Source organism: Haliaeetus leucocephalus, unplaced genomic scaffold (assembly GCF_000737465.1).
Source record: "Haliaeetus leucocephalus isolate CR32 unplaced genomic scaffold, Haliaeetus_leucocephalus-4.0 Scaffold228, whole genome shotgun sequence".
NCBI classification, from domain to species: Eukaryota; Metazoa; Chordata; class Aves; order Accipitriformes; family Accipitridae; genus Haliaeetus; species Haliaeetus leucocephalus.
Window position 1 is genome coordinate 17022887 of NW_010972664.1, and position 12756 is coordinate 17035642.

Below are 12756 nucleotides of genomic sequence, written 5' to 3' on the forward strand. Positions count from 1 at the left end.
CCCCCCCCCCAACATGCACGCGTTTCTTTTGCAANACCTCTCAGGAGATCTGCATAGGAGAGAGGAATTAAGAGGTGGAGAGAAAGATTTACTTATATGGTGTGACTTTTATTAATTTTGCAGACTTCGAGTTAGTGGAATTTGAGGACAGTATTACTGTTGACTGTAGCTTGACAAGGGACATAGGTGAAAGCATTTAAAAGGAAAAATCTAGTCTGTTGGCTCAGCAAGGTTATTCCGTTGAGAGAACAGCTACCTTGCCAAAATATCAGCTCTTGGTGTAATGCTGCCTATTGCCATTCTGATTCCTCCTAATAGCCTATGGGGATAGAAATCTTCTGCTGAGGTTTTCTTCACACCGAGAAGCTGCTTCTGCTTCATTTAAATTGCTTTAAAAACTGCTGTTAGGCTACAGCAAACTTCTGAGTGGACTTCCACTTAGTGTACAGTAGCTTAAACTGACTCCTTAGCAGGGTAAGTGACCAAAAACGAGGTAAGATAGGTTTGCCTCCAATTAATTAAATTGGTACAAAAAATTGCACCTTACCAACAGGTTTTTTTCAGTTTCTTTCCTCTCAGCTAATGTAACTCATGATTGTATGGTGATACTAGTTCTCTCTAAAATGTCTAGGTGAGTGCATAGATAAAATCTTTTTATGATGATAAGGGAACCTCTCATTATTTGAATATGCCTGGCTACTTTTTATTTCATTGTGTAAGCTGCCTTGTTTTTCTTTATTCTAACTTACACACTCCTTATCAGCTTGATCCTATTTTTCCTAAAGCCAGTGACAGCTCCAGTAATGTTAGTGGGCCAGGAATAGGTTTTTTTATGATCAAACTACAGCAATCTCAAAATAAAAAAAATAGAAGTATGTCATGCTGTCATGTTCATAAATCCTTTTTAAAAAGTCAGTGTAGCATTAGGGACTATGAAAAAGGATCTCTTGCATTTCTGAAAGTACCTTCCATAACATACACATCAGCGCACCAAAAAGAAATACAGACAGTGGCCTGCAGCAAAGCTCTCTGAACAACTCCATGCTATTCAAAAGGAGACAAATTTGAGATAGTTTCCTATGAGTGCTGAGTTCTTTTCACGCTCAAGATTCTTCAGTAATTGTCTTCAGAGGGATCCTCAATAGAAAAAATATTGATCTAATTCTGCTGTTGCTTAAATCAGTAGAACTAACTCAGTCATTCTTGCTGAAGGGTATACAAATGCTTTTGAAAACTGTGTTCTACTATTAACGAGAAGAGCCAGTCTGAACTTCTGCATGTGAAAACTAAGACAGTCTGTGTGGACACATTGTTAGCAAAATTCAGAAATTAAACTGAAACCTGATACAGGAGCATCCCAGAGAATGAAAGGCTGATTGATTAGTGATCCTCAAGTGTCAAATTCTGGTATGCACAATTCTATCTGCTGTGATTGAGTTATCTCTAATTGGTACCGAGGGTCCCAAAATGTCATAATTAGATGAATCAACTTCAGTGTTAATACATGGATATGTCTTCATTGCTGTATTGTACTTCATTATAATAATTACCTGCCACAGCACTATGCCTAGGTACACAGGGAAGATAGATGTATTCTGAACAGGATAGACATCAGTGAAATTAAACCGCATGCTATATCACAAAATACATCCCAATGGGTGCAGTTGATATGGTGGGAATCAGTCTCCTATTTTACTCAGATTTATTCTATTCAGTTGGTATTTCGATATCAAATGCTGTGTTCTCTGATTGAGCAGGTTTTCTCTCTCAGTGTTTATACCATATTAGCTATGCAGTATCCTGAGACTTTGCAATCCACATTATTGCATGGAGGCAGGCAGGTGCCACTGTTCCCCTTTGCATATGGGGAGAATCCACAGTGGATCAAGGCAGGCAAACGGGAGTTTGGGGAGAGAAGCTCTTTCCAGGCTTAAATGCTAAACCAACTTTACTGGTTACTACACATTCAAATTTGATATCAAACATGTTCCCACTCACGTTCTGTACTGTGGAGTAATTGTAGTAGATCTGCTCTAAATAAATTGAAGAGGCTAAAGTGCTCAGCTATTGCGGTAATGGAGGTCATGTGTGTACCTACTCAATCGTTGAAACAAACATTCTGACTGAGACAAATTTGGAGAAATCATCATTTGCCATGCTAAAAGACAGACAAATGTGATTTTAAGAGTAAAGCCACTTAATCAGCAGAACAAGTGAGGTGGTAAGTTTTCCATCATTAGAATCTGCACAGTCAAGACATGCTGGTCCAAGTGAGGCAGGGATTAACTGTGTGTGAAGCAGGTTAATGTGGGGACATACTATAATCTCTGTGGTACAGGAGGCTAGACTTGATCATACTGTATTCTCTTCTGGCATTAGTCTGTAGGTCTTTTGGGGATAAACTCAAGCCTCTCAAGTAGAAAGGCAGAGAAGTCTGCATTGTGAGCAGAGGAATTAACAACCTGTATGTAACAAATAGTTCTGAGACTTCTAGTGAAATTAAATTTTCACGTGGATGAATTTTCCTCTCCAATTTCAGCTAAATATCTAAGTCTGTTACTTTGAAGACTGACAGTAGGTGATCTAGAGGGTGCAGGGAGCAATGCATCCATACTTTTTATCACATCCCAGTTTGCTGGTTGGTGCATCCTGGTCAGAAAGACACATTACATGTAGCATATAAATCCTTGGCTAAGCTGCTTTTAGTTAGAAAGATTACGGTTCAATATATCTTTCTCAACATTGCACTGGCCCTACATCACCAAGTATTTACATTAGATGAAAAATCTCAAATTTCTCAAATCCTGTCTTTTCCTGTCAGCAGAAGGTGCTGAATGTATACAGCAAAAACTATATAAAGGTGGCCAGAAAGGTAGGTGGCAAGTGGGATGTCATAGGAAATTGTTAGCAATCTGCAGTTGGGTGTCACTGGAGAGTATGGCTGCAGGGGCAGAGACTTTTGGTGTCCCTTGAGAGAGCCTGGAATTTTAGTTCTCTTCTGGTGTATTTTGGACGTCTTGCACTGCTACCTAACTGAGCCTAGAGAGCTACCTTACATTAGCCCCATGGCCACAGACCTTGGAAAACTGCTGTGGTTGCCTGGTGTAACCAGTCCCTCTGTACCCATAGAGAAAAGGAGCTTGAAGATTTATTGGCCTGTGCATAAAAATTTGGCATGGCAAAATGGCAGTTGCCAGGAGAGGTCAGTACGGAGGAGTGTGGGGCAGGGAGGCCTCTTACTCATATAAGAAGAATGTAGGAGGTAATATGGAACAGCTATAATAATCCTCCACAGTAACGATGTGTATTCCTTGACAAGCTAAGAAACTTAATGAATAGGACACCTTTGTTGGGAGACTCCTCTGTTCTGCTGACCACAAATATTTCCCAGTTCCTGAAACTGTTGGAGTCCTACTAACTCTATTGCTGCAGACTTTCAGGCACTGAGGTGCCAATTCAAAGCTCTGTGGTATGGATTATAAGTACTGGGACAGACAGAAAACTGCAGAAAGTCTAGCTGTGAGCTGCTGCAAATCTCTTTTACAAAAGAAAAAATAATAATTAAAAGGGGATGGAGAAAAGGTGGCATTGGACCTTTAAGCACAAAAGGAGCATTTTCCCAAAACTAAACAAAGGCAGGATTTCAGTTTTAAATGCACAAGATGGTGGGAAGGCTGGATGGTAGATGTCTAGAGCTTAGTAAAGGACAACGTTGCATCTAAGGTGGAACTAAAAGTAGAAGACCAAGCTGATAAGGTCAGGAATATCGAAGGATAGGACCAAATTACTGGAAGAACTGCCCAGTGCAAGGTCTAATGGCAAGGATTTTAACCAGACTTCTCAAACTGGATGTTTATGTAATAGTAGTGGGACAGTATGTGAGTTCTTGCACTCAAGAAAGGGAGAAAACACATTTCAGCTAACTATAGACTTTTTAATATATCCCTGTAATAAGAATTCAGGATGTATTTTGAAGCAAAGAGTAAAGAAATATTTTCCATTGTCTGCCACATAAGATAAAAAGGCATTTTATTAAATTTAAGTCATGCCAGACTAACCCGACACAACTCTGATAAAAGTAAAGAAGTATTTTTAGACAAGGAAAATGTAGCAGACTTATTAGGACATTTAGACTAGCACTACCTGGAAACCATTACTCAAGTGGGAGATGTTGGGGATTAACACAAGAACCACAGGAAATGACAGAGGGAAGTGACTGACTTTGCTCACAAAGATGATAGAATATGACCGTCCCTTCAAAGGAAGGGAGAAGAACCTTTGTATAGAGTAGCGTGGTCAATAAATCTAACTGGAGTCTGATGAGTACCTGGCTGGGATTATGTCCTGATTGCTGGAGGTTGCAGGATGATTTTAGAGGATATATCCAGAGTCAGACCAAGTGGGATTCAGCCGCTGGACAGAGTACAGGACTGTGTGTCAGGGGAATCTAAGCACCAAAGTAGTGCACTTTATAATAGGATTCTGCAGTTAATGCAGTGAATCTGTGGTTGCAATCCACCTTCTCAGTCATTTTCAGCTCAGTTCAATCCTGTTCACACCTTCTTGTCCCACACCTAAGGATGTTGTATTTAGCATGTCCAGATCCCAGGGACTCTGTTGACGCTATACACAGTTCATTATATTTATAACTCTTGGCATGAACAAGACCTTGGTGCCCTACTTTAGAGATAACACTTTTTTTTTCCAAATGATTGAAATAAAATGAAGGATTAACCTTTAAGAGACTTCTTCAGCTAGATGAAGGGAGGGACGATTTTTTTTACATTGACCTAATCTGTGAGGATCTGGTCACAAACATACTGAGGAGAGTCTTTCGCAACCAGTTTCCAGTGGCGTCTTGCTTTTTTGTTTCCCGGCCAGGCGGATGTTCCCTGTTTTAAAGATCAGCGTGTCAGGCTTGGACCCGAACGCCATGTATTCCTTCCTGTTGGACTTCGCCCCGACTGATGGCCACCGCTGGAAGTATGTCAATGGAGAATGGGTGCCGGCTGGGAAACCAGAGCCACCAAACCACAGCTGCGTCTACATCCACCCAGACTCTCCAAACTTCGGAGCCCATTGGATGAAAGCTGCTATTTCCTTCAGCAAAGTCAAACTTACCAACAAGCTCAATGGGAGTGGGCAGGTATGGCCTAATGTTTCCCCATACACCTCTTGGCTTCAATTGCAAGCACCTACCAATCAAGAAATATCAAGGGTGCATTTATGTAATTATAGAGGCCCTTACAGGCCTCTTCACCCACAGATGCCAATTATTTGCTGGAGGCCAAATGTAAACAGGAATAAACAGGCCTTAATTGGCGCTTTCAGATTTTAATGGACTTCTTGATGTTAAGAGAGACAGAGTGCTGTGGTTTACTTAATCATCAGGGGGCTTTTCAGAGTTGGTCTTGCGTGCTGGGGATTTTTACATAGGACTTCATAGAAGGGGGAAAAAATGGTCACGGGTATTAGGTTTTTGTTGTGTTCCCCCATGTTGTTTGGTGTAAGTGGAATGTTGGCAGGAGTCAGATAGCAGAATAAAAGGCTGCTCCTAAATGAAATAATTACTATGTCTGCTTCTGCATCATGATAATTATCAATATTCTATTGAATCAGCTTTGGCCTTTGGAAAGAAACCACATGTACCAGAAATAAGTGACTTTCTCTTTGAACCCCTTAAAAATGCAAACAGGAAAATTAGTTTTGTTTCATATTTTATTTTTGATGATGCATCTAAAGGTAAAATGTTGCACAAGACCTTTTGTTTGCTTGTTTGTTTTGTAAAAAACTCCTACATTGGATGATACTTGTCAGCCCAGAATCAATCTCTTTCATGTAAATATTATATGTTCTCTATCTGTTATTTCCATTAGGTTTGTGAGGTAACTCCATAAGCCTAGTAGCCTAATTAGGTAGGAAATTATCTCAGTTTTCACAGACTGGAGAACAGAAAGATGACCTGACTTTTCCTAAGTCACACATGGAACCAGCACACAAGATTTATTGTGGAGCATAGAACGGGATCTGAATTTGCAAATTCTTGTCCTGCATTCAGGACCTCAGAAAAGTCAAAGGCCTCAGAACAGTATGCATAGGGGTAAAAAAAGCTACAGGAAACCAACTTGGAAGGTCAAAGAGACCCTAGGGAAAAAACAAAGGAACATGATATGTATATATGGTGAAGCGGAGAGGAAAAAAGTAGAAAGGAGGGGAGGAAAAGCCATATGAGAAACAAAAATCTCCAAATAACAAACGACTGAAGCTCCCCTTGTTTTCTTTTGAAATCTTGTCAACAGTGTTGAGGTAAACTATGTCCACGCTCTGTGCTTCAGCTTCCCCTTCTGTGTTGTTACTAGAAAGTAATAGCTGACCAATAGTGCTTTATGCTAATGGCTGCGTTCTTCCATGTATATATATGGGTATGCACACAGCATTTTCCAAAGTACAGATTTTTCTTGCAGTAGATAGAATTAAGCAAGGTAATAGACTTCCTGAGGAAGGTGTATTGTGGAATGAACGCTATTCACAGCTTTTAATGCTAGGTTAGAGACATCTGCCAAGGCTTGTTTAGATACACTTCATCTTGCCCAGAAAGATGACTAGGTGACTGCCTCAGCTCCCTCCTGGCACTGATTTCTCTGATGGTGATTCTAAGTCTTTCAGATAATAGGACAGGGATTGCCCCTTAACCGTTTCAACAGCCTCTAGTGCAGTGGAAGCCTAATGGTTTGAAAGCCATAGCTGCTAACATAAATATTCACTAATGCTGCTGTATTGAAAGCTTTAAATCCAAGTCCAGCGAAGGCTCTTTCTGTTCAGCCCTGTAGTTCATCAGAAGGGAGGAAGGCACCTGCCCTTCTGCTCTCAGTAATCACTGACTGGGGAGGTTTAGCAGGGACATCTGGTCTATTAAAGAGCCAGAGCGAAGAGCAGCTGTGGGGTATCAGAGTGGCGTTGGGGTCTGTCTCTGTTTTGTTTTCTGCAGATAATGCTGAACTCCCTGCATAAATATGAGCCGCAGGTACACATAGTTCGTGTAGGAGGCCCCCACCGGATGGTGATGAACTGCTCCTTCCCTGAGACACAGTTCATAGCCGTGACTGCCTATCAAAATGAAGAGGTAGGTGGATGCCACACTGTGCTCTTGGTCACCATTGATGAGATACATTAAAAGCTTTTTTATTATAAGATCAGCATGGACAGACTGGTCTTTTTCTTGTTTCCCCACTGGTCCCACGCAGTATAATGCTCCATTCAGTCTAATACTCTTGTCTTGTCTCTGCAGTAGGACATTGTCTAATCTAGTGTCTGGCTGCAGTACTAAGCCAGGTTTAGCTTAATATCCTGCCACGGCTATTCCAGACTGGTGCATCTGTCCTGGCATCTCAATCCCTTACTGGAAAAAACCCCTACAGTCAAATCCAATATCTTCCTCCAGCAATGACTGATAGTTATAACAACAACCCTATCTCTGCCCACTCCTTATAATACATACAATTGCAGAACAGTGCAGCATTCCATGGGAAAATTTCTACCCAACCTCAAAACTGTAATTGAGGGATGCTTTGGATTGTGACAATTGCTAACTTGTGTGCCACATTCCTTAGCTAGTGTTGCTACAGATTTGATTCATACTTGGTAGGAATTCAGTGTTTAAACTCTCTTGAGAGGGTCCGCTATCCCACAGGATTTGCCGGACTGGACCATGCTATTATGCTGCCCTGACTGGTGTTCTGCCTGTGGCACTGATCAGCACGCAGCACTCTGCAACAAGCAAAGCTCTCTCCTAACCAGCCCTGGAAAACATCATGTGTGGGGATATATTTTGTTAGGCTAACCAAGGCAGTTCCACTTAGATTACTCTGGAAGATGTTTTGTCAAGTTTCTATTCCAAATTGCCTTCACTAACATGCCTTGTTTTCTGTAAACTCAAGATAACAGCTCTCAAAATCAAGTATAATCCCTTTGCCAAAGCCTTCCTGGATGCGAAAGAAAGGTGAGTTAATCTTTTTTTTTTTTTTTGCTCCAGTAGCATTTTGCTGCTGATATGGTTAAAACTGCGGCATCACAATGTGAAAGATAAATTATATAACTTAAACTTGTTTCTGCTGTCTTAAATCCAGAGTCACTCCATGGATATTAGTGGGGAGACTCTCTATATAATTATTACAATGGGGTCTGAAGTGAGTGAATATCCTCTTGCGGATCCTAGGACTTAGCACTGTACACAGGAAGCCTGAAATGCGATGGTGTGAACTTCCCCAGTAATGTTATACACTGCGTGCGTTCACTACGTTGTACTTAAACTCCAATGAATCCCATAATTTGATAGTTAACTGCGGGTGTCAAAAAGCTTAACTAAGGTGAAACTGCACTGCAAATGTAACATAACTACACTGCTACTATTTAATCTGTGTGATAACGTGTGATGTTTTTATTGAAAGTAACCTGTAGGTGTTAACTATATAAGATGTTAGAGGTGCTTCCATCAGAAATGAATTGTGGTTTGTCTTTCAAAGTTTTACTTGCATCATCCATGCTCATGCAGTGGGGCATCCAAATGATGCATTTCAGTCCATTATTGCTAACAAATTTAGTTTGGACCTGGTATGTCTTCTGACATGTGAAGTGTCCCACGTGCCTGCAGAAGAATCTGAATTTCTTTCCATTCATCTCGCCACTTAAGCTGCTGTGTCTCAGCATCAGGGTTTCCAGCTGCAGAGGGGGAATGCTGCCTTTTGCTTGCAGGGCTGAGCAGGAGGCAGAGCCCTGCCTTGGTCTGGGTGGGAGGCCAGGCTGAGACTGTTGATGCTAGCAGGAACAGTGCCCACAGGTAGATTTAGAATTCCAGGTTCAGCCCCCAAATTTGGCACAAACTTAGGAACATTTTTTATGTACACCATGAAACCTAAATTCCTGCTTCCTTTATGGCAGACTGCAGAAAAGTCCACTGCTGCCTAGCAAGTGATTAAAGATGATGGATTTCCTTTCTTTTTAACTTTTCCATTTTTTTTTAGTGAGTAGTTCTGTTTTTAACTTTCTTTTGGAATTTCTCAATGAGAAGTTTTACGACTAAATATTTTGCTTTTCAGAAACCATCCCAAGGATGCTCCAGAAACAGCTTCTGAAGGTCAACATATGACATATTCTCACTGTAAGGTTTTTATTTGTGTCAGCTGGAAGTTTTGTGTGGTATGATAGGTGCTGGAAACCTGGGACTTGCTTAATTGAATCATACCAGTCATTCACTGAGTCCTGAATTGTGTTCATTGAAAGGCACCTTTTGGAAAAAAAAAAAAAAAAAAAAAAAAACTGAAGAAACCCCACAGCAGGAAATAATACAACAGTTTCTGCAGAGGGATTGTTTTGCTTATGATGCAGTTTTTCAAAATTAAAAGTAATCTAGAATCAAGATGATGGATGACATTTTTAGGGCTTCTCTCCCCCTCCCCCCCCTTTTTTGTATTTGTAACTGTGAATATTTTTGTCACCTATAAAATTACCTTTCATTGCTGGACAGGTAGAAAAAATGGGGGGAGCAGAGGTTGTGGGTTTTTTTTAATGATAGTTTTTCTTTCATTTGTTCTTTGAAGTTTGTGACATTTTCTGTTAGTTGTTTCAGGTCTTGTTTTCAGGGTTGGTGGTTGTGGGGTTTTTGGAGGGGTTGGGTTTTTGGGGGGCTTTTTTTTGGTTGTCAGTTGTTCCATGAACCAGTATCTTGGAATCTGCTTGGTATTTCTGAAGCACAGCTGATTCTGCAAGAAGGCTGGTTACTTTCTTTATTGTATTGCAGTGTTTTAGTGCAATAATAGTTTTCTTCTCTCTTTCCCCTCAAAGTGGGTGGCTGGTTGATTTCCAACCCAGATACAATGTGTGCATCGGGAAGCTCTAATTATCAGTACACTGGACCTTTGCCTCTGCCAGCTCCACACACTCCCCGCAGCTGTGAGCGATATTCAGCACTGCGAGGGCATCGGGCTGCTCCATACCCACCTTCCTACATGCAGAGAAATCATTCACCTACAGGTACAACTGTAATGCTGCTTTGCTTCCAGGGAACAGACACTCTCTGCCTGACTCACCCTTGCTTTAGGTTAGCATAAGCATTAAAACAAGCAAGAGCAGAGGCTAGGAAATAGCGTGATGAGTCTCTGTAACAATCTGCACTGAACCCTGCATGCACAGAGTGTTTAAGGCAGCGAAACAAGAGTTACAAAGGGCTAGGTGCACTGTAACTGTTAATTATAAATGCGAGTGCATGATCTTGCTTAAAGTACAGCTCCCAATTATACACAAAGAGCATTGCAAGCCTTCTTTCAATGTCATGCTATGAAGCAGTTGCACTCTCAAGTCAAAGCAGCCCTTAAGAACATGGTAGGAGCTGACTTGAGATGAGGGTATTTGGTATTGCCAGAATGTCTTCTGAGTCCCTTTCACTCTCTAGATCTGGTTGCAGACTTCCAGAAATTCACTGTACTTTGATTAGAGGAAATTAGCCAGAAACAAGAGTAAGAATAAAGTAATCTGCTTGCTAATTAGAATTTAGCAAGGAATCTTCTTTAATGGAAATATTTAAGCTCAAGTTATAAGGAAATCTGTATCAAAACATTGCCAGTCGTATGGCAACTATCATTAATGAAAAGACTATCAGTCAGACTTGCAAAAATGTATATCCTATGTCTATCATGCTGTACCTTCTCATATATCACACCTGGAATTACAATGGCACCTTGCTACTCTTTTAATAAACATGTGAATTTTTGTCCTTTAACCTATGGTTAGAAACCTCATGATCAGATTGCCTCCTCAGGTCTACCCATGTTCTGTTGCCTTAAGACAATGTCTCTGCAATAGTCACTGAGGATTTGTTTGTTGCTTTTTTTTCTTTCTTTCTTTTTTTTCCCCTAAAGTTAATTTGTTGGAGAGCTCCAGCAATAACCTTCAGGTATTCTCAGGACATGACAGCTGGACTTTGCCATCCTCTCCACATGCTAATTTGCTCTCAGTGCCACACACAAAGGGAGCTGCCAGCCCTGGCCCCAGGTAAGGTTGATGGAAAACTGCTGGTATTAGCAGCAGTGAGGCTTGTAGGACTGCCCTGGTGATTCCCACTTTGTTCCAAGCTTTAATCGGCGTTGAGGATTTGAAACATATCTTAAGTGCCCAACTTGAGATTCCTGGACAGGTATTTCTAACAAGCTAATTATCTCCTGCTTTGAAATCAATGGGAGCTTTGTTTTTCCCCAGCACTGCTGAAAACCAGGATCTTGGAAGAGCCACAGAGAACTCTGGTATCTACAATCTGTGAGCGTTTTAAAGCCAAATTATTTTTCTCTCTATATTCCTCACTATTCTCCTGCATGAAATGAGGATCCTACTCCCATGCAGGGATGTAACAATCTAATTCATGCTCTGTTACAAAAATATTGTTAATAGGGTAGTAAACAGTTCTAGGAATGGCTGGAATTTAGACCTAGAGGGTCAATTAATTATCAAGTATTTCCCCCCCTTTTCACAAAACAAATGCACACATTTCTTCTCTAATTGACGTGCCAGTAAAATCAGCTGCAATTCTTTAAAATATGCAAGCATCCACAAAAAAGATCTTTAAATCTTAACCTCATGTGTATTTGTACATTTCTCTCCATGCCTCTCTCCAACATCACCAGGTCTGATGGTCATTGGTGGTTTTTCACGTAAGATCTGCAAAGCTGATCTAGTTTAGTACCTTGATTTGGATAGCAGATAACACACTTGACTTTACTGTGGTAAGCCTTGTGCAGGGAAAAATGCTTTGAAATAAGTCATTCAACTTGTACTGCTTTTTTTCCAGCCACTACCCTTGCCTGTGGACCGTGAGCAACAGTTCTGTAAATGTTGCCAACGCAGGAAGCGAGGTGAACAGCAGCCCTTCAAGCATGTTTCTAAGGGGTAATGTCCCCTTACCCACTGCATCATCAGTCCAAATCCCTCTGCAGGGAATGGTGTCTGGCAGCATGGAAACGCAAGGGGAAACTGCTCCAGCCAGACTAGCCGACTCTGCATGGACATCCTCACACTCCTTTTAATGGACAGGCAGCTCATGAGGGAAGCTCAGCCAAACAAGACTGACACAAATGGCAAACGATCTCCTAGAATTGCAGCTCAGAGCAGGGATGTATATGCAGAAAACTGCCTTCATCAAACATCACTTTCCACTTTCCACTCTTGTGTGCCAGCAAATCCAGAATGCATAATGCAAAGGCAGAAAATGTTATGGGAGCCAGCTTATTACTGTAACCTTTATGCGTCATTCAGCATGATGTCCAGAAGGAATCTTTATAGATAGTTTTGCTTCTATATCACATAAAAACTGGTCAGAGACATGGGACTGAGTGAAGCAGACATGGCAGTTGGATATTTGCATGTCATTTTAAAAGTCCTTTCTATAACTAACGGCCAAGTCCAGGGGAAATTGTGAGGAAGTTCGCGACTGGTAATTTGAAGGGACAGCGCTGCTTTAAAAACTTTCTCTGTCACATGAAGGTTTTCACAATACCTGAAACTAAACCCTTCAGAGGATGAAATTAGTCTGACACCCTAATGCCACCTGCATACACCTGTACTCTCTGTCCCCTTCCCTTCTCCAGCTCCTGTTTGCTGTTTGTGTGCTATAGGCATAATGGACACACTCAAGCTGAGAAAGTGGCTGCATTGTAGCAGCAGGGTGCAGGGCATCTAGTTAGCATTTATAGTCTGATGTGACAGTCTTTG

At 41.2% G+C, this 12756-nt stretch overlaps 1 protein-coding gene across 1 annotated transcript in view; it reads left to right on the top strand.

The window, feature by feature from the left end:
- TBX19 (T-box 19) overlaps positions 1-12412 on the top strand; it is a 13705-nt gene extending 1293 nt beyond the window's left edge. The window contains exons 2-8 of the mRNA XM_010567382.1: positions 4882-5146; positions 6989-7123; positions 7938-7999; positions 9096-9157; positions 9928-10029; positions 10914-11046; positions 11837-12412. Coding sequence (XP_010565684.1) covers positions 4882-5146; positions 6989-7123; positions 7938-7999; positions 9096-9157; positions 9928-10029; positions 10914-11046; positions 11837-12071 — 994 coding nt within the window. The 3' untranslated portion in view covers positions 12072-12412. The remainder of the gene's footprint in view (positions 1-4881; positions 5147-6988; positions 7124-7937; positions 8000-9095; positions 9158-9927; positions 10030-10913; positions 11047-11836) is intronic.
- The last annotated feature ends 344 nt before the right edge of the window (positions 12413-12756 follow it).